Here is a 21,167-nt window from a genome sequence, read left to right as displayed (position 1 = left end):
GTGCCTGATCTGTACCCACTGGAACCACCAGCTGCATGCCTGTAAACCACCATCCACCATCCCATATTTTGCGAGAATTGCTTGACCTGTGCAGGGACATCTGGTGCCACATACTTCTTGAATCCTGTCAAGGACTTGGAGAATCCATGCAAAGCAGAATCTCTGCTGTACTGTGTTTGATCATATACATTCTGTGGGGCCACTCAAGTATGCCTGTTGCCCTGGTGATTAGGTCCCCTCTTCCTACCGTTTACTGGACAACCTGTCCCCCCCCCCCGCCACTTTGGGTGTATTAACTCTCAACTCACCAGGAACGTCAGTCTCCAGCCTCCAGCCAGAGGAGCAACACCCTCCCCCACCTCTTACCAGGAAGGGGTCCCCTGGGATACTCACTTTCCACGAATCTGGTGATCTGCAACTGGATGCGAGCCAGTGGCAGAAGGATCCACAGGTTGCAGGTCATAGGACTTCACATTCCTCCTCTATCCACGTATCTGTGACAGCAAGCTCTCGTAGACATCAAAATGATCTAAGAAGGACGACAAGAAGAAGAAGAAGAAGAAGAAGAAGAAGAAGAAGAAGAAGAAGTAGTAGTAGTAGTACCTGTGCCAGTGGGCTCTGCATGTTGTGCCTCTGTCTGTCTCCAAGGTGGCATGACTAGTGGAATTGAAGTCATTACTGATGTGTTTTTTTATCCAAGGATTAAATTCTTCTTTTTCACATTTTTTTTTTTTTGGAAAAATGCAATTTTGTTAATGACATGGTTGTCAGATTACAAAGTCTTTTTGGAAACTATCTCTGCAGGATGTTCTAGAATTAACATCACATGTAATTCTCATAACACACTTCTATATTTCACATATAATGTCACTGTAAGTTATATTTCTCCAAAAATGAGTCAAATACTTATTAGTAAATGCAAATATCCAGACTAATTTAGTTTCTTCATTTTTAACTTAACCTATAACAGTAATCATTCATATTGCAAATACTACTAAAGTAATGTGCTTATTTAAATTTAGGATGTTGTTTTCCAATTAAGGTTGCGATCTGATAGAACAGGAGATGAACAGTGCCAGGTTGAAGCTTTGAGATGATTCATAATGGGAGCTACAACAGCCCAATTAGTAAAACACTAGGCAGATTAAAACTGTGTGCTGGACAGGGATTCAAACATGAGACCTTCACCTTCGCAGGCAAGTGTTCTACTGACTGAGCTATCTGAACACAACTCGCATCCCACTTTTACACCTTTTATCTTCCTGAAAGTTTCAAATAAGTGCATACTCGGTTGCAGAGAGAACATTCATTCTATGAAAATCTATGTTTGTATCCCAGTCATGTGTGCAGTTTTAACTTGATGCAAAAAGTTATTGTGAATGTTCTCTTATCAAGATTAAATTTTCTAGTTGACTCTAACCTTTTTCTGTTGTTGTTTGCCATTAACATTTCTCCTTAAAATCATGCTGTGTACTGTAAATTTGTGTAACTGTGGTTTTGTTTGCAATGGAAACTTCACTTCAAACTTAAATTCAAAAAGTGTGGCTGGTTGCAGTTGTTCCTGTTGGTGATTTTTCTGAAAACAGCCATAGTGTTCTCAAACCTTTAGGGATATAATAATAATAATAATAATAATAATAATAATAACATGCAATTACTTGTAATCTAACACAATGACTGTTTCAGAACGGTAACATGTGGAAGTGTAAAGGCTGTATGATTGCCGTTATTTGTAGGCAAAAAACGTGTAGGAATGAAATAAAAAATTACGACACCAGCTAAACTGAAAAAGTACTTAATCCATACAATGCTACATCAGACCTACTCAATGGATATAGAACAAAACCTACAGATTTGATAAAATCTAGTAGTCTAGTGAATTTAATGAGAAATTTGTTAGAATAATGGAAAAAAACTGTACAAGTGATTTGAGATTTGGCTATGAACTCTGTGAGTATTGAACTGGTCAACAGCTTTGTACAAGTATTAAATGGAGAAAAATGTACACTAATAAGGTCATGATCATAGTCAAAGCTTACAAATTGCCAGAGAGTTCAGCTGTTTATGGTATGCCCTATACTATATAAATATTCTATTAAATAAATTAGAAGCATTAGGAATAAGAGGGGTAGCTAATGACTGGTTGCGATCATACCTAGCAGATAGGGTACAAAGAGTGGAGATTACGCATGCTTCAAATAGATCCAAACATCTAGTAAAACACTTATCAGAACCAAAATACATTAATATAGGGGTCCTGCAAGGTAGCATATTAGGACCAATACTATTCCTGATATACACTCCTGGAAATTGAAATAAGAACACCGTGAATTCATTGTCCCAGGAAGGGGAAACTTTATTGACACATTCCTGGGGTCAGATACATCACGTGATCACACTGACAGAACCACAGGCACATAGGCACAGGCAACAGAGCATGCACAATGTCGGCACTAGTACAGTGTATATCCACCTTTCACAGCAATGCAGGCTGCTATTCTCCCATGGAGACGATCGTAGAGATGCTGGATGTAGTCCTGTGGAACGGCTTGCCATGCCATTTCCACCTGGCGCCTCAGTTGGACCAGCGTTCGTGCTGGACGTGCAGACCGCGTGAGACAACGCTTCATCCAGTCCCAAACATGCTCAATGGGGGACAGATCCGGAGATCTTGCTGGCCAGGGTAGTTGACTTACACCTTCTAGAGCACGTTGGGTGGCACGGGATACATGCGGACGTGCATTGTCCTGTTGGAACAGCAAGTTCCCTTGCCAGTCTAGGAATGGTAGAACGATGGGTTCGATGACGGTTTGGATGTACCGGGCACTATTCAGTGTCCCCTCGACGATCACCAGTGGTGTACGGCCAGTGTAGGAGATCGCTCCCCACACCATGATGCCGGGTGTTGGCCCTTTGTGCCTCGGTCGTATGCAGTCCTGATTGTGGCGCTCACCTGCACGGTGCCAAACATGCATACAACCATCATTGGCACCAAGACAGAAGCGACTCTCATCGCTGAAGACGACATGTCTCCATTCGTCCCTCCATTCACGCCTGTCGCGACACCACTGGAGGCGGGCTGCACGATGTTGGGGCGTGAGCGGAAGACGGCCTAACGGTGTGCGGGACCGTAGCCCAGCTTCATGGAGACCGTTGCGAATGGTCCTCGCCGATACCCCAGGAGCAACAGTGTCCATAATTTGCTGGGAAGTGGCGGTGCGGTCCCCTACGGCATTGCGTAGGATCCTACGGTCTTGGCGTGCATCCGTGCTTCGCTGCGGTCCGGTCCCAGGTCGACGGGCACGTGCACCTTCCGCCGACCACTGGCGACAACATCGATGTACTGTGGAGACCTCACGCCCCACGTGTTGAGCAATTCGGCGGTACGTCCACCCGGCCTCCCGCATGCCCACTATACGCCCTCGCTCAAAGTCCGTCAACTGCACATACGGTTCACGTCCACGCTGTCGCGGCATGCTACCAGTGTTAAAGACTGCGATGGAGCTCCGTATGCCACGGCAAACTGGCTGACACTGACGGCGGCGGTGCACAAATGCTGCGCAGCTAGCGCCATTCGACGGCCAACACCGCGGTTCCTGGTGTGTCCGCTGTGCCGTGCGTGTGATCATTGCTTGTACAGCCTGCTCGCAGTGTCCGGAGCAAGTATGGTGGGTCTGACACACCGGTGTCAATGTGTTCTTTTTTCCATTTCCAGGAGTGTACATAAATGACTTTCCCAGTAGTATTACTCTCGGTGAAAAATTCTCTTCACTTATGACAGCAATATTGTAGTCTCTGAGAAAACAAGAGAACTCCTTGCAGAGAAAGCAAATGAAGCTCCCAAGGAAGTTTATGATTCATCAATAAGCAATAAAGTGACATTGAACATAATGATAACTAATGCCATGAATTTCAGTTTGAAGAGGGAAAATGACAAGTTAAATTAAATGTAGATGGCATCTCTATAGACTGTGTAACAAATGCAAAATTTCTAGGAATAAATATTGATTCTCAGTTGAAGTTGTGTGAACACACAAAGGTACTTGCAAACAGAATGTCATCAGCACGTTATACCCTTAGAATCCTATCATCAATGTGTAACATGCAGCATCTTTTAGTTACATACTATTCATATGCTATGGCATTCTTTTTTGGGGAACAGATGCACAAAATATGAACCCAATTTTCAAACTCCAGAAAAGAGCCATAAAGATCATAACAAAAATGGTAGTTGAGCTCATTGTAAGGATCTGTTCAAAACACTGGGGATTTTAACTGCTCTGTGTGAGTACATTTACCAGTTAGTTGTACACATAAAAAATAACATTGGTAATTACTGCGCAAACAGTTCTGTATATGACATTGAACTAGAGCTAGACTCAACTTACATTTGCCAAGAAAAAATAAAAATAAAACTAAAAACAGCATTTTCTACCAAGGAATAAAACTGTACAATAAATTACCAAAAGAGATAAATGAAATTGCAAAAATAAAATTATTTAAAAAGGCAGCTAAAAAGTACTTGTTATGCAATATGTTTTATACATTGAAGGATTACTTAGATAAAACAGAGCAGGAGTTTGATAAAAAAAATGTTATACAAATAAATAATAATAATAATGATTATAAAACATGCAACATTCCACATAACACTTTCACACTGTTTTTTCCTTCTTTCTTCCTTTTCTAGGAAAACTTACCCCAAGCTATGCACTGCACAATACTAACACCTCTTCCTCTTTCAGAGCTCTACATCTCACTCATTATAGAAGGATACTGAGTCATTTTTTCAGGATAGCAAATAGGAAGTTGTGGTACAGAAAATTGCCCAGAGATTACCAGTGTGTGCATGTGTTTGTGTGCGTAGTGAGTGGAGTGTTATGAAACAATATGTGTATAGTGTATAGTGTGTGCAGTGACTGATAATGAGATATGAGTGAACAGTGTGACATTACAATATTTAATAAATTATTTATTAAAAAAGTATTTTATACCCGGCGTAAATCTAATGATTGTCTCTAACTAGAAGTCTGTAAATATATGTTATACGAATTACCTTATTTTAAATTGATCTAAACTTGTAAATACTTTGACATGTCCTATACCCTTGTAAAAAGAGATCTAAGGATGAATAAAGCTACTACTGCTACTGCTACTACCACCGCCGCCACCACCACCACCACCACCACCACCACCACCACCACTACTACTACTACATAATATTTTTTAATTAATTAATTACAGAATAAGTAACTACAGTAACTATGCTAAGAAACAGATTCTTCTAAGTTATTCTAAACGTAATATATTTCAAAATGTGCAACACTTGTGTTTCCGCTGTTGTGGCAGCATTGATAGAGTAAGAGTAATAAGGAAAGCCTGTGCAGAAAAGGAAGCCATAGAGACCTTAGTAAGTCATTTGATTGTATGACATTCCGTGCTTACTGAACAATTGGACATGCTGTGGGTTTGGTGTTGCAACAAGAGTCCTATTTAGGAAACAGGTGACAATGGATGTAATATGATTTGCATTAGTGATCTGTATATGGGTTTCTGCTAATATTGCTAAACCCACTTGAGCAAACATGATCAGATCACAATCTTCATAGATCATACAACACTATTATTTAGTGGAAAGTACCCTACTACTCAGGTTATTCATGAAGAAAATGGAGTATTCATTATGACCAAGGAATGGTTGATTATAAATGAATTTAATAAATTAAGATAAAACATACCACATATTTTATATTTGTAGTGATAGCGAACTTTTGAACAACTTGAGTGCTGTGAAAGTTCTCAATTGCATTATTTATGGTAAGCTCTTATGGAAAGAACACACTGCACATACTTGCGGGATACTCTTGTATGTCATATACCTTCTAAGAAAATTAAAGTGTATGAAGTCAAACAGTATTTTTTAACAGTGTTCTGTGCAGCACTACTCCCAAAAATGTAGGTAGCATGATATAAACATCAGAAAAGAAACTGTACCAGTGCAAACTTGCATTTATATACCTTGTCAATATGTCTTAAATTGCTTTAGTTATATGAAAAAAAAAATGAAAAAAAAATCAGGGAACCTCTGCTATAGGGAATGAAATCCGCCATTATAACACTCATAAAAAGAAGAGTGGGGCATCCCAAGCTGCTGGTTATCCTGAATATTAGAGAAATTTCCACTACTGACATTGAAAATATTTAATGTGTTGATTGCCACTGGATATGGTTATAACAGAACTTCAGAATGCAAATGCCCTGAGAGAAGTGTATTCAGTTACTGAATTTTTTGAAGTGAAATTGCAAAGTAGTGGAGTTGAACTGTTAGATCATGTCATATTGCTGTCAAATTATGACACTTGCAATTATTTCGTAGTTACATAACTACTTTTCTTTATTTATTAATTAATAACATCATGCATTACTAGTGCAGTATTCCTGATTTGCTGTATATGTCTTCTCTATTGTATGTATTCATAGCATTGTAAGTCTGATGCAATCTGTCCAGTCATTACTGATGAATGAGTAAGATTTGGTAATAATTAGTGATAAATGATGGTAATATTCTAAACCCGATGTGAAGCTTATTTGTAATGACTATTAGCTTTTCTCTTGTGAACGCCTCTATTTTACGCATTTTTGTTTTGCAAAGATGACAACTTAAGCATATAAGTTGAACTTACAATGATATGTTTCATAGTTCATTATTACCTCTTTAAAAAAAATGTTGGTGATACAGAAAGCAGTGGTTTTCAGACATTTCACCATCAATCTAGTTTAAGATGTACACCACATGGAAAGTCTACCATCTTCTTTTGCTGGACACTGTTGTGCACTAAAATATATAGTTGCTCATAATTGTGTGCTTATCTTTTTCCAGTGTTGCCAGATCTTACAGAAAAGTCTTCATTGAAACATCAGGTGGGATAAAAAATGTATATGCTCACAAAATATTTTGCGGTTGGGACTACAGCATTGCAACCACTGAAGCTGCTAATCTGAAATCAAAGAGTCTGTACAATGAAATAAAGGTAAATACTAAATTAAATTTTTCAGAAATATGCTACAAATTGATATAAGCTGTTTTCAAAATGTAAGTTCTTGATACAATAATACATTCTACTGCTTCTTCACATCTGCCTGTTTTGTGCGTTAGCACCAGATTCAAAATTCTGTTGTAGAGAACTCAGTATCTAATCATTTAAACCTTCAGCTGAGATACAATACAGTATGAACATACAATACAGCATGAAGAGGTTGCAGATACAGACAAACCCTTCATACTGTAGTAGAATGTAACTCAGTTCAGTCATGTGGTGATCTGAGGTAGGTAGAACAGAGTAGTTCCTTGTGCCCTGGACAGCAAGCTACCAGTTTGAAAGAATATGATGCCTTATGCTAACAGGTATAATGAGTTATTCTGTCAAGGCATTCTGTGGTAGGCACCCACCTGTACTGACACAAGTAGCTGGTCAGCATTTCAGGATTGTGGCAGCTAAGCAAGCACATGCACAGAGGTTGCTGTGTGCAGGCAGACCTTTAGCCCTTTCAAGCACTGCCCCCAGCGAAGAGGAGCTGCTAAAGATGGCTCACACCAACCATCTGGGTGTAATGAATCTGTTTCATTTCTTCTGATATTAGAAGGAATTGTAATTTATTTAATCTGCAGACACAGAAGGAGTTGGAGCTGATAAGCAAGCTTTTAAAAATGACATCTGCTGTAAACACAAGACAGACTAATAGAAGTAGTAAGAAAACAATATACCAAAGTATGGATTAGTGTTACAAGAAGATTTAAGAGACTTAATCCTATTTGCTGTTTGGTGTAAATTTAATTCATTGCTAGTGTACATTACATTTGCTGTATATCTGTAATTAAATCAACACTCATGAAAAGGATTGATTGGTACTCACCATTAAGATGACACACTGAGTTGTGAATTGGCACAATAAATGACTTACACACTTGGCTTTTGGCCAAAGCTTTCCTCAGAAAATGAAAGAAAAAAACACACACACATTAACTCAAGCAAGCACACCTCATACACACATGACTGCTCTCTCTGGCTGCTCTAGCCAGACTACCATTTAAATAATTATTCTTGGGGAAACTAGACGGTGAATGGCTTACATATACTAGTATGTATGAGTCATTGTAATAAACTAACAACGTTCTCATTAAAGAAAACTTTCCAGCTCAATGAAAAGTAGCTGGTAATACAGAAGGCTTATCAAACGTATCACATGGGTAGTATTTATAGTTAATCTACTAACATCAATGACTGATTGAATGGTGTGGGAAATGGTGGAGGAGAGTACAAGGAAGGCTAGATGTGGTGGGATAGTTTGAATTGAAATTTAATGCTAACAAGTGTGAAGTGACGGTGAGAATGAGGAATGAGAGGAGGGTTAAATGAGCTACTTGTCCAGGCTGTAAAGGCTCAAGGTTTGTCTACCAACCACCATATCGTCCTCTGCCTTACGGCGTCATACAGATGCAAATGCAGTATGGAGGGCATGTGTTCAGGACATCATTCTCCCAGCCATTTTGCAGATTTCCCAGATCACAGAGCCACTCTGTTCAGTCAAGTAGCTCCTCAGTTGGCACCATAAGGCTGAGTGCACCCTGTACCTGTCCTCCCACTGAGAAAAAAATCCTGGGCAGTACTGGGAGTCGAACCCAAACTGGTGTCCTCTGCATGACAGCCATGTATGCTGGCCACTTGGCAACAGAAGGAGACCTAAGGGGAGAGTAGCAATGGACATTATAAGTATTAGAGCATAATAGAAGACAATGGAAGGAATGATAATGAGGTAAGTGAGAGGGAAAGGCAGGCCCATTGTTTCCTGTAGAAGGCAAAAAACCTGGTCTGAAGCAAGGATGTACTGCCAAAAAGATAAATTACCTGTTAGCACATTGCGTTCTAGATCAAGAGACATATCTCTGACAAGAGGGAACACCAATATGTGGTGTTTGGGGTATGTAGACACAAGTACACCAGATTATGGAGAAATGCACATTGCCTCTTAATGATGGGACAGTCCATAATTTGACTAATTACTTGGCATGTGTTTTAAAGAAAGATAGTACATATGTCAAATGGTATAAAAATTTTTGTTTAATTTCCAAGTTCTTACATGAAATACTGGTAAGGAGCATCTTAGTTTGTTCCTCAGGATTGCTTTAAGAGTCACCCGTCTCTATTGACCTCATTGTCAGTGAAATTAGAGCTCATATGGAGACACATAGATAGTCTTTTTTCCCTCGCTTTATTTGCGAGTGGAACAATAAAGGAAATGACAAGTAGCGTTACAGGGTACCCTCCGCCACACACTGTTGGTGGCTTGCTTAGTGTCTATGTAGATATAGATGTAGAATGTTAATCCATAATCTTTCTTATGTCTAACAGTTAGCATTCCAGTGACTGCTTCTTGATTATTATTGTGTTATTTTGAGCACATTTTAAACACTTCTGTTTTTACCATTTTATTGATTCATGTGGATTCTTTGTATGATTTAATTTTTTACAAATGCATATTTACTGGTTCATGAGCACTGGCTGTACTGTTGCACATCCCAGCCAGTGCAAACAATAACAACAGCAGCAATAATAATAGTGACATGTCATACTCAAGAGCTTCTCTCTCTGTTTATGAGCTTAGTTGCAATGTTTTCGAGTTTTCATCTACTCACCTTATAAATATTAATAGATCTATCTCAACACCATATTCTTACATTCTTGTGTTATTATTCTAAACATGCAGTCCACCTACTTGCACATTATTAAAATCCACCCCCTCAAAAGACATATTCAGGGTCCCGTCAAACAAGTTGTTTTACTGTTTAAGATACTATACTCAGATGTCTTAGGAACTGAGTTCATATCTTCATCTGGCAAGAAAAATTAAACAAAACACAGTTTAGACCTATTCACTTGTATTTTGAGTCTAAAAATGGTCTTATGTGTCAAAACTAATTACTGCAGTTTAAAGGAGATCCTCATCTAGTTTATGTTTCGTTCACAAAAGAATGAATTTCCTTCATCTCAACCATCCCAAATGTTCCATCTTATATGTTTATCTGTTACATTCATTCCTCTCTCCTCAATTCCATCCCCAAATCACCCTTCCATGTACTAAACTCATTGGAAATATCACACGTCATTTTCTTGAGTGTGACTGTAAATAAACCCTTGAGTACTCCAACATCCTTCCCAGCGAAATCTACAGAACCATCCATTGCAAATGTACCAAAAGTTAACTTGCCATAAATTGTTATGGCTGAATTCTATGACTGTATTGGTATACAGGATACAAATAAATAGCTATGAATCACTATGCTAAAATTGGACTTATTGCTCTTGTTTGAATTTTTACATGTCAATATAAATAGAAACAGCTATGTATATTCTAAGTTCGTACAAGATAGCGTTAGAATAATTTTACATCCACTGTCAACACAGACTAAATTGGTATGCCAAAATGCTCTCCTCTCTCTGCAGTACCAGTGAAAGCTGAAAAGCCTGGCACACTTTGCCAATGAAGCTGTGTCAGTATTCTCCAGATTTTACAATTGAATTCTTCTGACACACTTTTATAGATAAATTAAAACTTATGACTCCCCAGCCTCACTATTTGTTTAAGAACCTCCTTTAAATGCCACCAAACAGCCAGGCAGTTCTTAAATAGTGAACAGTGGGTAGTACAGGTGCTCTTCTTTGTGTGTAGATGAGCCCATTAATGAATCAATAGAAAGTCCAGGATGGAATAACAATAATATGGAAAGTATAGAGTGCTGCTCACTACATAGAGGAGGCATTGAGTTTCACAAGGTGCAACAGATCGTCTGAAGAGACTGCTTACACTATGCCTGTCCATCTTCCACTAAAATATTGCTGTGCATTATGGGATCTTTGCTGAATAGAATTGGCAAAGGACATCAGAAACGCCGGCCGCTGTGGCCAAGTGGTTCTAGGCACTTCAGTCCGGAACCACGCGGCTTCTTTGGTCGCAGGTTCGAATCCTGCCTCGGGCATGGATGTGTGTGATGTTCTTAGGTTAGTTAGGTTTAAGTAGTTCTAAGTCTAGGGGACTGATGACCTCAGATGTCAAGTCCCATAGTGCTTAGAGCCATTTGATTTTGAACATCAGAAACTTTCAAAGTAAAGCAGCTCATTTTGTATTATTGTAAAATATGGAAGAAAGTGTCATGGATCATATATGCCAGTTGAGATGCCAATCATTAAAACATAAGCATTCTTTGTTGTGACAAGGTCTTTTCATGAAATTTCAGTCTTGAACTTTCTACCCGAAAAGCGGAAATTTTTTGTTGACGCCCACTGCAAAGTGAGAAATGATCATCGTAATAAAATAAGACAAACTCGAGCTTCTACAGAACACTCTAAGTGTTCATTTTTTCCGCTCACTGTTTGAGAGTAGAACTGTAGAGAAATAGTGTAATAGTGGTTCATTGAACCCTTTGCTAGGCAACTGAGTGTGAACTGCAGAGCAAGAGCAGTCATGTAGGTATAGATGTAGACAGGTATAATGAAAAACACACACACACACACACACACACACACACACACACACACACACACACACACACACAGCCATTGTCACTGGGTGCTAGGACCTGACCATTTCTAGCGTGCATTTTCATTGTGCCTGTCTGTAACACAAACCTCTATGTAGCGAGTAGCAATCTATTCTTTACACATTGTTGCGCTCGGTAATGATATTTATTTGTAAGTGCCACCTTTGAAGCATAAGCTTTTTGTTCTGTAGATGTCCCACTACTTTATTATTTTTGCAAAGTTTACCTTTCTCGTATAAAAATTTTAATCTTATGATACGAGTAAACACCAAATTATGTAAACTGAGAGATGCTGCCACCTGTCCAATATATTCTAACTCACCCATTTGTTCAAATATACTTATGCAAACAGGCATATCATTGTTTCAAAATAGTTTATCATTGGGTCGGTTTCTAAACATGGTACCAAGTAAGGTGGCTCAGTGGTTAGCACACTGGACTCGCATTCAGGAGGACGACAGTTCAATCCCACATCCGGCCATTCTGATTTCGGTTTTCTGTGATTTTCCTAAATCACTTCAGGCAAATGCCGGGATTGTTCCCTTGACTGGACACGGTCGACTTCCTTCCCCATCTTTCCCTAATCCAATGAGACTGATGACCTCACTGTATGGCCTCTTTCCCCAACCCAACCCAACCCTCTAAACATGTACAAATTTGTTTAAACTATGCACTCTGCAGTGATTGTAGTACAGTGTAGCAATTTATCAGATTTTGTGACCAATATTAAGTTGTTTCATTTTTTTTGCAGAGTGACACATTTTCTAATTTTCTTTTAATTCCATAACTATAAACAAAGTTTAAAATTTCTAACTTTAATATCAGCTGAAGATTCTGAAAAATATTAGAAATCTTCAATGCAGTAACTAATTTTATTTCAGAATTTGAAGGTGTGTTTTTAGACTATTGTCTAGGTAACAGGAAATTCTTGCCTAAAAGAAAGGATGCGTTGATAGGGCACATTCTGAGGCAGCAAGCACTTCTTAATTTGGTATTGAAGGAGAATGTTGGGTACAAAAATTGTATAGGGAGATGAAGAAGTGAATGCAGTAAACAAGTCTGAATGGGTGTGGGCTGCAGTAGTTATTCTGAGATGAAGATACTTGCACAGGGTAAATGAGTGTGGAGACTGCATCAGACAAGTCTTCAGACTGAAGACAATAACACAACAGTAAATTCAGTTTTTTGCTTTGTACTCCATCCAAAATTTCACAATATTGTGCATAATGTGTGTTATTTGGCCTACTGAGACAACTGGTGAGTAAAGGAATTTGAATCACTGCAATGGATGGGGTGCCATCCTTGGTGCAGCTAACACGAAACAGTTTCAGTCTAAGTTGCCATAGTGTGTGCATTATCAAGAGATTTTGTTTGACTGCTTCAGTATCTAACTGATTCTGTTCCAGAATCAAGACTATCCATTCTCTAATAACCTTTTTTTTCAGCTTGTGATTAATTTTGATCATTAATATTTATTGGTGCTGATTTATGTTTTTATCAAGTTTATCTTATAACAATCCAGTAAAGGATTTGATAACTGTAATCACAAATACATATTTCTTCGTGCTGCATTATATGTGTGCTATATTTTCCTTTCTCAGTTTCTTGCACTGCACCTTTATTCCCTTTCCTCTGTAAAAGTAAAAGAAAATGAATTTTTAGACTATGAAGAAACTAACTGCATAAATATTTCTTATTTTTATATTATGGTCTTCAATTTGCCTTAGTAGCCTCCTTTAGTTGTCATTGTTTGTGTGTCATTCTGATTCTCATTTACTACTTATGAATGGGCCTTAATACTTTCTGTTGTGGCTTTCTCATTTTAATTCTATGTTATTTACTTATATTACACATATATTTTGAACATAGGAACTTCTTGCTGAGGATTACAAGGAGTTAAAGAAACACAACTGGAAATCATGGTTGAAAATCATTTTGGTACGTCTTGTGGTAAATTTATCAGCAGCTGCTATTTTTATTGGAACTGGAGCAGCCATATGGCTAGTGCTCGATAAGAAACCTCTTGATTGGAACTATATGTTGCCCCTGATTATTACAGTTATCATGGTGGTAGCACCATGGCTCTTGTCCATTCTCTTAAGGTAAGCAAAACACTGTGTAGATTAGAAAAAAAGAGATTAAATAGAGAATTATGACCATGTAAAATAGATACAAATTCTTAGAGTAAACAGAGACATTTATTATGTCTGAGCAAATAAATGAGAGTTGAGAATAAATTTTCCTCTGTTTAAGTCACATAAACAAATGGGTGAACAGAGCAGCAGAAAGAATAGAAGAAGAAAGACGAATTATACATATCAGTCATTAGTGTTGTATTTTTAGTGTGTTTGTTGGCCCGTTACTGGTGTTTTCTGTATTAAGCATATCTCATTGCCTTTATTAAACATATTTCATTATCTTTATTGAGTTAAATTTTGAACATGTGGGCAGCCACTGTTTCATATTTCCTCATTGTACACCTGCCATTGCTTTTCATCCTTTGTATGTATGTAATCCACTATTTTACATACTGCACCTTGGCTTATCATTACATTTTGTCTTTTTCTGATATATTCTCCTTTCATGGACATCATATGAGTCATTTCTACTTTCTTATTTCTCATTTTGCTATTTTCTTATATCACTTATTCCTAGCTTGTCATTTTTATTTTGTCCTTATTTCCCAGGACTGTCATTTCACATATTGCTTTAGCTTGGTCACCTCTCTCCATCAGAGGTGGAAAAACCATTGTTTTCAGGGTCTGGCTAAGAACTACTCACTCACCATTCACATTAGTGAAATAAATAAAAGGAAGAAGCATTGCTGTTTTTTTTTTTTTTTCAGTGTCAATGTTCCAGTATTTTTCCCTTTGTTTATCCGTTTTTGAAAGAATGTAGAAAGAGGATTAATAATTTACCATTATATATCTTGTATTCGCAAAAGGCATTAATTTTGTCATCAGTAAAATAGAAATATTGTCACAAAATTCTGAATATTTTTATCAAATTTGGATATTAGGAAAATAACTCATTCTTGTTATTTGTTTGTAATTTTTTTGAAAACAAAATATAACTGAAGTGTACTTTGTAGTTCTTGAAGTTATATACAGCTTGCATTTACTTTTAACATGACTATATAGATGTCTAAGAAGAAGACATAATCAAAAAGTTTAGTCAAAGTAAAATAAAACAATAGAAAATCCAGGGTGAAATAATGACAGTATTATGAAGAGGCTAGATTGCTACTCACTATATGGTGGAGATGTTGAGTTGCAGACGGGGCGGGGGGCTAAACTATCCACCCATGGCCATACATCTGTAGTGACAAGCAGTCCCTCTTGAAATATCTCACTGAGGCCTTCACAGACTGCAATTACCCTCCCAGCCTTGTATAGAGACAGGTCACCTGTGCTTCTCTCTTCAGTCACCCACCAAGTCCCATCATTTGGCCACATAGGAGCATTCACTTCATGACTCAGTACCATCCAGGACTGTAGCAACTGAATCGCATTCCCTACCAGGGTTCCAACTAACACTCTCTGTGCCCTGAAATGAGACATGTCCTACCAAGTATGCTTCCCATCCTTACCACAGTGGTATTCCACCACCCACTGAACTTGCACAATATCCTTGTCTATCCCTACTCCACACTTTTACCCAACCCCTTGTCTCAGGCTCATATCCCTTTAATAGACCTAGGTGCAAGACCTGTCTCATACATCATCCCATTACCACCTACTCCATCCTGGTCACAAGCATCACCTATCCCATTGAAGGCAGGGCTGCGAAAGCAGTTATGTGGACTACAAGCTAAGCTGCAACGACTGTGCTGCATTCTATGTGGGCATGACTACGAACAAGCTGTCTGTCTGCATGAATGGTCACTGATATAAACTGTTGCCAAGAAACAGATGGACCACCCACTTGCTGAGCACGTTGTCCACCACAATGTTCGTAACTTCGATGATTGCTTCACAGACTGTGCCATCTGGATCCTTCCTACCAGCATCAGATTTTCTGAATTGCACAGGTGCAAACTCTCCCTGCAGTACATCCTACCTTCCTGTAACACACCTAGCCTCATCAGCCACTGTCCTTCATCTGCCCATCCCCTTCCTTGTTCCCACTCCAGCACTACAGAGCCTTCTGTTCCACCAACGTACCCACAGTGTTTAATCTCTATTCTTCCCCCCTTTTCTGCCCCCCATTTAACCTCCCAGTTGCATCTAGCTGCCCTGCCCTCTCCTAACCTTGTACCTGTATCCTCCTGCAAGAAGCACTTTTCCGTTCCCCACCCCAAACCTGCTATCCCTCCCCATCTTTAACCCCCATCACCAAGATTACTTCTCTCATTATGCACAATTGCTCACAGAGTGGCCTTGGCAAATAGACACAGTAGTCATGTGTTTGCAAGTTGTGTTTGTGTGAGTGTGTGTTTTGTCTACTTCAGAAGACCTTTTGGCTGCAAGCTTACTTGTTTAACAGTCTTTTTGTTGTGCCTGTCTGCTGCTCAACATCTCCACTATATGGTGAGTGGCAATTTAGTTGAAGTAAATCAGTTTCTTTTCGTGGTGCATACGTGTTCTCCTTTTGAAATGATATGCTCACAGGGTGCCCTCGTAGCTGGGCTACTAAATCTTTTCAGGATCAATTGGTGAAGTGTTGAGTACAGCAGTTGTCTAAATTCACATAAGGAATCACTAGTTCAAGACAAATATGCCTCAGATTAATGTTTGTCTAGTTCAACAATCACTGCAGCTTCCATGTTGAAGCTATCTTGGAACTGGCTGATGGAATCAATGAACTCATCCCAAATTAAAGACTTCCCACCCATTATGGTGCTAAATGGTTAGCTATTAATCTCTTTGCTTAATTTTCTTGCTTTTTGTCAAGTTTGCTTAATTAATGCAACAAGTTTGCCTAATGAAAATCAAACCATTTTAAAAAATTAAATTAAAAAAAAACTTTACCTCATCAACAGTTTTCTGTATTGACTTTTGTATTTCACTTACACAGTGAGATTTAAATAATGTGCAAAGGTTGTGAGATGTGGAAGGTTCAAAACTATGGCAGCTGATTTCATGCTGAAAGTGGTTTTAAACTTGATATTATACTTGGCGATAAGGGCCTTTATGCAATTTGAAATCATTTCTACACTGTCTCTTTCTTCAGATTGCAAGCACTCTATAAGTTATGACTGTAATTCTGTAAAATTTGCTGTGAGTGCATAGAAACTACTATTATTTGTAGTTTTCCATCCACCATCTTTACAGTAATGAAGTAATTTTTAATGTTAACTAACAACTGGGCATTAGAGCACTTAATAATATTTTTCAAATTTGTAAATTATGATTAGGGAAAAAATGTTTATGAGCTTTTTTAATGTTATGCCATTAGTTTATTTTGTGGGATTAGTTTCATAACACCGACAAATTTATTTATGGGTTGTTGCAAACAAAAACTAGTTGGAGATGAGGGGATCACAAACGAAAATATATCTGGAGATGTTCAGAAACTAAATGACAATAGCAGGTTTGATACAGATTGAGATTCACTTTGATGTCCCAGAAGCAGAACTTCATCTGACGTGGAAGCAGACATTGGTAAGGATAATTTGTGAGAAATGATTTCTGCAGAAGAATCATCGGTTTATTGTGATCTTGATCGGCTTCCTGACCCACACTGTTTCAGACAGACTGCTGGATGCTTGGACTTTAGACATCTCTTCAGGTTTCATAAGTAGCCAGTATTACAGGAAGTTTTCTGCTGACAATAATGGCATTTTCCCTTTTTTAACCAGTTTGGTAAAATGGTAATGCTTGAAGCTCTTCTTGGTGAAGGTAATGTGATTGATTAATGTCCTGCAGCATTAAAAATACATTACATGGAAAATTAAAATACTTACTATTAGATGCACTTTTTTAAATACTAAAGCCTACAAATGAGAGCAGATGTACATGCAATGTATTCTGTAACCTGTACATGCTTTAAAATGAAAAGTTTAATAATGTTATATACATACAGTTAACGAACATTATCTGTGCCGAGTTGAACTCGAATAGAGAACGCAGAGTCAAAAAGTAATCAGGTCAAACTGTGAGTATGAATTAGTGAGTGAGCGAAGAGCACTGCAAGCAGAATCAGTGAAAGCCCGAAGAGGGAGGGGGGGGGGGGGGGGGGTGGCTCACGAGTTGCCCTGTGATCCTCTCCATGCTGAGTCAAGAGTAGTAATACAGTTGTTTGCTGAGAGTGAGCTCACCTGTTCTTGCAAGTCAATTCCTTGCAGTTTGTTTGCTCCCAAGTGAGGTACTGAGTCCACTTGCATGCAGCTCGAGAGACCCTCTTGCTGTATTGATCTATGCTATACTGACTAATTCAGCATGTTGTGTGGAATGCTGTTGTAGCAGGCTATGTTAGACTATTCTGCTCACTGACATGATTGGAGAGACATCTCAGATCCAACAACTCTTTCTTTCTGAGTCACCAATCCCTCACTGTGTCGAAGACTCTAGCTCTTTGAATCAATTCATTAGCAGATCACCCATCTCTACTTCCCACTGCATGTCCAGTTTTTGTCTGTGATCTTGATTGCCTGTGGTTAGTGGTCCAGGAGCATCACAGTACCTATGAAGGCTCTAGAGATATCTCTAGAAAGTATGGTTAAGTAGACTCCAGTGACAACATGAAAGGCTTAGAAAGTTTGTAATAGATATATCAACTTGAGATGAAACATATATTTGTGAAACTGTCTGGTATCTGGCATAATTTTACTATTTGGCTGGATACCAGATGGCAAGTCAGAGACCAGATTTTCAGTAAATTGTGAACATTTCATTAAATCAACTTCATGTAATTCACTTGTAAGATACTCTAAACACAAATAAAATAACAAGGTTTCAAAATCAAAATACCATTTATTATTCATTTTAACAGAAATTAAGTTAGTATTCTTGTTGAACTAGAGGCAAATTATAGTGAATGAAGATCAATTTCTGTGCATTAAGAGATAAGTGATTTTGCTTGTCTTCAGAAACAAGGCCAGCTTTTAGGAAAGTCTTTCAGTATACACTGTTGCAAAGCACTGAAAGATAAATTCTGTTAAACTTTGTCAAATTTGTCACATTAACTGACCACCAAATATCAGAGTCATGAATATGATAGATTCAAACTGTCTTCAATAATAGTCTAGATTGCTTGTGATTGTGTCTATTTCTTGACCATCACACTGACTATAATTATTTTCATTTGCTACATCATTAAAACGATCCCAAAACATGTCATGAAGTTAGAGTCACAATTGATTCAGTCTCACCCCCTGTACCTCTTTTAGCAGTAATTGCAGATGAACTGCTATTTGTGGAACATTCTTCACAAAATTACAATAGGATCTGTTGTCAAGCTCTTTCAGGTTCAACATCCCCAAATAGTTTGTCTTGAATCTTGCGTCAAGAAAGGTAGCACACCACATTCGGAACTCAGAGGACTTCCGACAACGGCTAAGGCAGCTACACACTGTGGACTCTGACATCATGGTCAGTTTGGATGTGGTGTCACTCTTCACACGAGTGCCACTCACCAATTCACTCAATATCATTGGAGAGAGTTCGATGGTGCCCTGCTTGACCTGTTCAAGCATGTATTGACCTCAACATATTTTCTTTATGGGGGTCAATTTTATGAGCAAACGGAAGGAGTGGCAATGGGCAGCCTTTTATCACCAGTGGTAGCCAACCTTTTCATGGAAAGGTACGAAGAGGAGGCACTTGCATCAGCCACTTACCAACCCAAGTGCTTTCTTAGGTATGTCGATGACACTTTTGTCATTTGGCCCCATGGCAGGGAGAAGCTTGATGGCTTTTTGGAACATCTAAATTCACGCCACCCAAGTACAAAATTTACTATGGAGCTAGAGAAGGATGGACAGCTCCCATGTCAACAGGAAGGCAGATGGCACTCTGGGGCACAGTGTGTATCGTAAGCCCACCCACACTGACTTATACCTTCAAGCCAGTAGCTGCCACCACCCGGCACAGAAGAATGGAGTCTTGAAAACATTAGTTCACAGGGCTCGGGCTCCGTCAGATGCAGAAAGTCTGGCCACAGAGATAGAACAGCTACAACTGGTGTTCAGCAGAAATAGATACTCCTCCACAGACATCTAAAGGGCACTTCGTGCTACCAGCCAACCACAGGGAACAGAAGAGGAGCCATAGGAGGCGAAGAAGGTGGCATACCTGCCATATGCTGGACCTATTTCTGCAAAGACCAGCAGAATTATTTCAAAATATGATATAAAGAGTATGTTCTGTCCACCCTCCAAAATTGGGACAGTGCTAGGGAGTGTGAAGGACGACCTGGGGCTACATAAACCAGGCATTTACAACATCCCATGCCAGTGTGGAAAGTCATACATTGGCCAGACAACCAGGACAGTTGATGTCAGGTGCAAAGAACACCAGAGGCACACCAGACTCGGACAGGCAACCAAATCTGCCATAGCGGAGCACTGTCTGGAGCTCGATCACTCAATGGAAAACAACAACACCAAAATTGTGACACAGACGCTAAGATTTTGGGACTGTGTCATAAAGGAGGCCATCGAGATCAAGGTCACAGACAACCTAATAAATTGAGACAGCGATTACCAGCTCAACTCGGCGTGGAGCCTGGCTCTGGAGGTTATCAGGGCCCAACGAAAGGAACCAAGAAACTCCTCAAAAAGTAGTAACACCACAGGAGCAGCACCAGGCGGGCGTGGACCGCGAATGCAACTCCCGACGCAGGACGGGCCTCTGACAGTCGCCACAACGGCAGATGATGGACGAGCCGAGCGCGGACGACCATCGGAGCACCAGGGAAGTGCCAACACCTCAGGAGCAGCGCAGGGCGGGTGCAGACCGCGAACGGAACACCAGACACAGGACAGGCCTCAGAGAGCTGCCACAGATGGCGACCAAGTCAGGCGCGGACGTCCGAGGGAGCACCGGGGAAGAGACAACACATTACAAGGAGTGCCAGGCGGGCACGGACCGCGAACAGAGCGCTCAATGTGAGATGGGCCTCAGACAGCTGCCACAACTAGAGATGGTGGACGAGGCAGGCGCGGACGTCCGTCAGAGCACCAGGGAAGTGTCAACACCTCAGGAGCAGTGCCGGGCGGGCGCGGACCACGAACGGAACGCCAAATGCAGGTCCGGCCCCTGACAGCTGCCACGACCACAGATGGTGGACAAGCCGGGTGCAAACGTCAGTGGGTGCACCAGGGAAGGGCCAAAACCTCAGGAGCAGCATCAGGTGGGCACGGACCACGAACGGAACGCCCAACACAGGAGAGGCCTCAGACAGCTGCCACAGATGGCGACCAAGTCGGGAGCGGACATCTGAGGGAGCACCGGGGAAGACACAACACATTACAAACAGCACCAGGCGGGCGCAGATGGCAAAGAGAGCACCCAGTGCTCTCTGGGCATAAATACTGGAAAAGATCCACCAATACGGCAGTCTCAGGTAGCACCTGAAAAAGGTGACGAGTTACGTGGCCGAATTATTGTGCCAGAGTGAGACAGACATC

At 39.9% G+C, this 21,167-nt stretch overlaps 1 protein-coding gene across 6 annotated transcripts in view; it reads left to right on the top strand.

Moving 5' to 3' along the window:
- LOC126161898 (transmembrane channel-like protein 5) overlaps nucleotides 1-21,167 on the top strand; it is a 297,583-nt gene that overhangs the window by 180,648 nt on the left and 95,768 nt on the right. For all 6 annotated transcript variants that reach the window (XM_049918048.1, XM_049918045.1, XM_049918047.1 and 3 more), the window contains exons 9-10: nucleotides 6,881-7,031; nucleotides 13,466-13,698. In XM_049918048.1, coding sequence (XP_049774005.1) covers nucleotides 6,881-7,031; nucleotides 13,466-13,698 — 384 coding nt within the window. The remainder of the gene's footprint in view (nucleotides 1-6,880; nucleotides 7,032-13,465; nucleotides 13,699-21,167) is intronic.

The sequence above is a fragment of the Schistocerca cancellata genome, chromosome 2, assembly GCF_023864275.1.
Source record: "Schistocerca cancellata isolate TAMUIC-IGC-003103 chromosome 2, iqSchCanc2.1, whole genome shotgun sequence".
In the NCBI taxonomy this organism is placed as follows: domain Eukaryota; kingdom Metazoa; phylum Arthropoda; class Insecta; order Orthoptera; family Acrididae; genus Schistocerca; species Schistocerca cancellata.
Note: the sequence above shows the minus strand (reverse complement) of the source record. Positions and strands in the feature narration are given on the sequence as shown.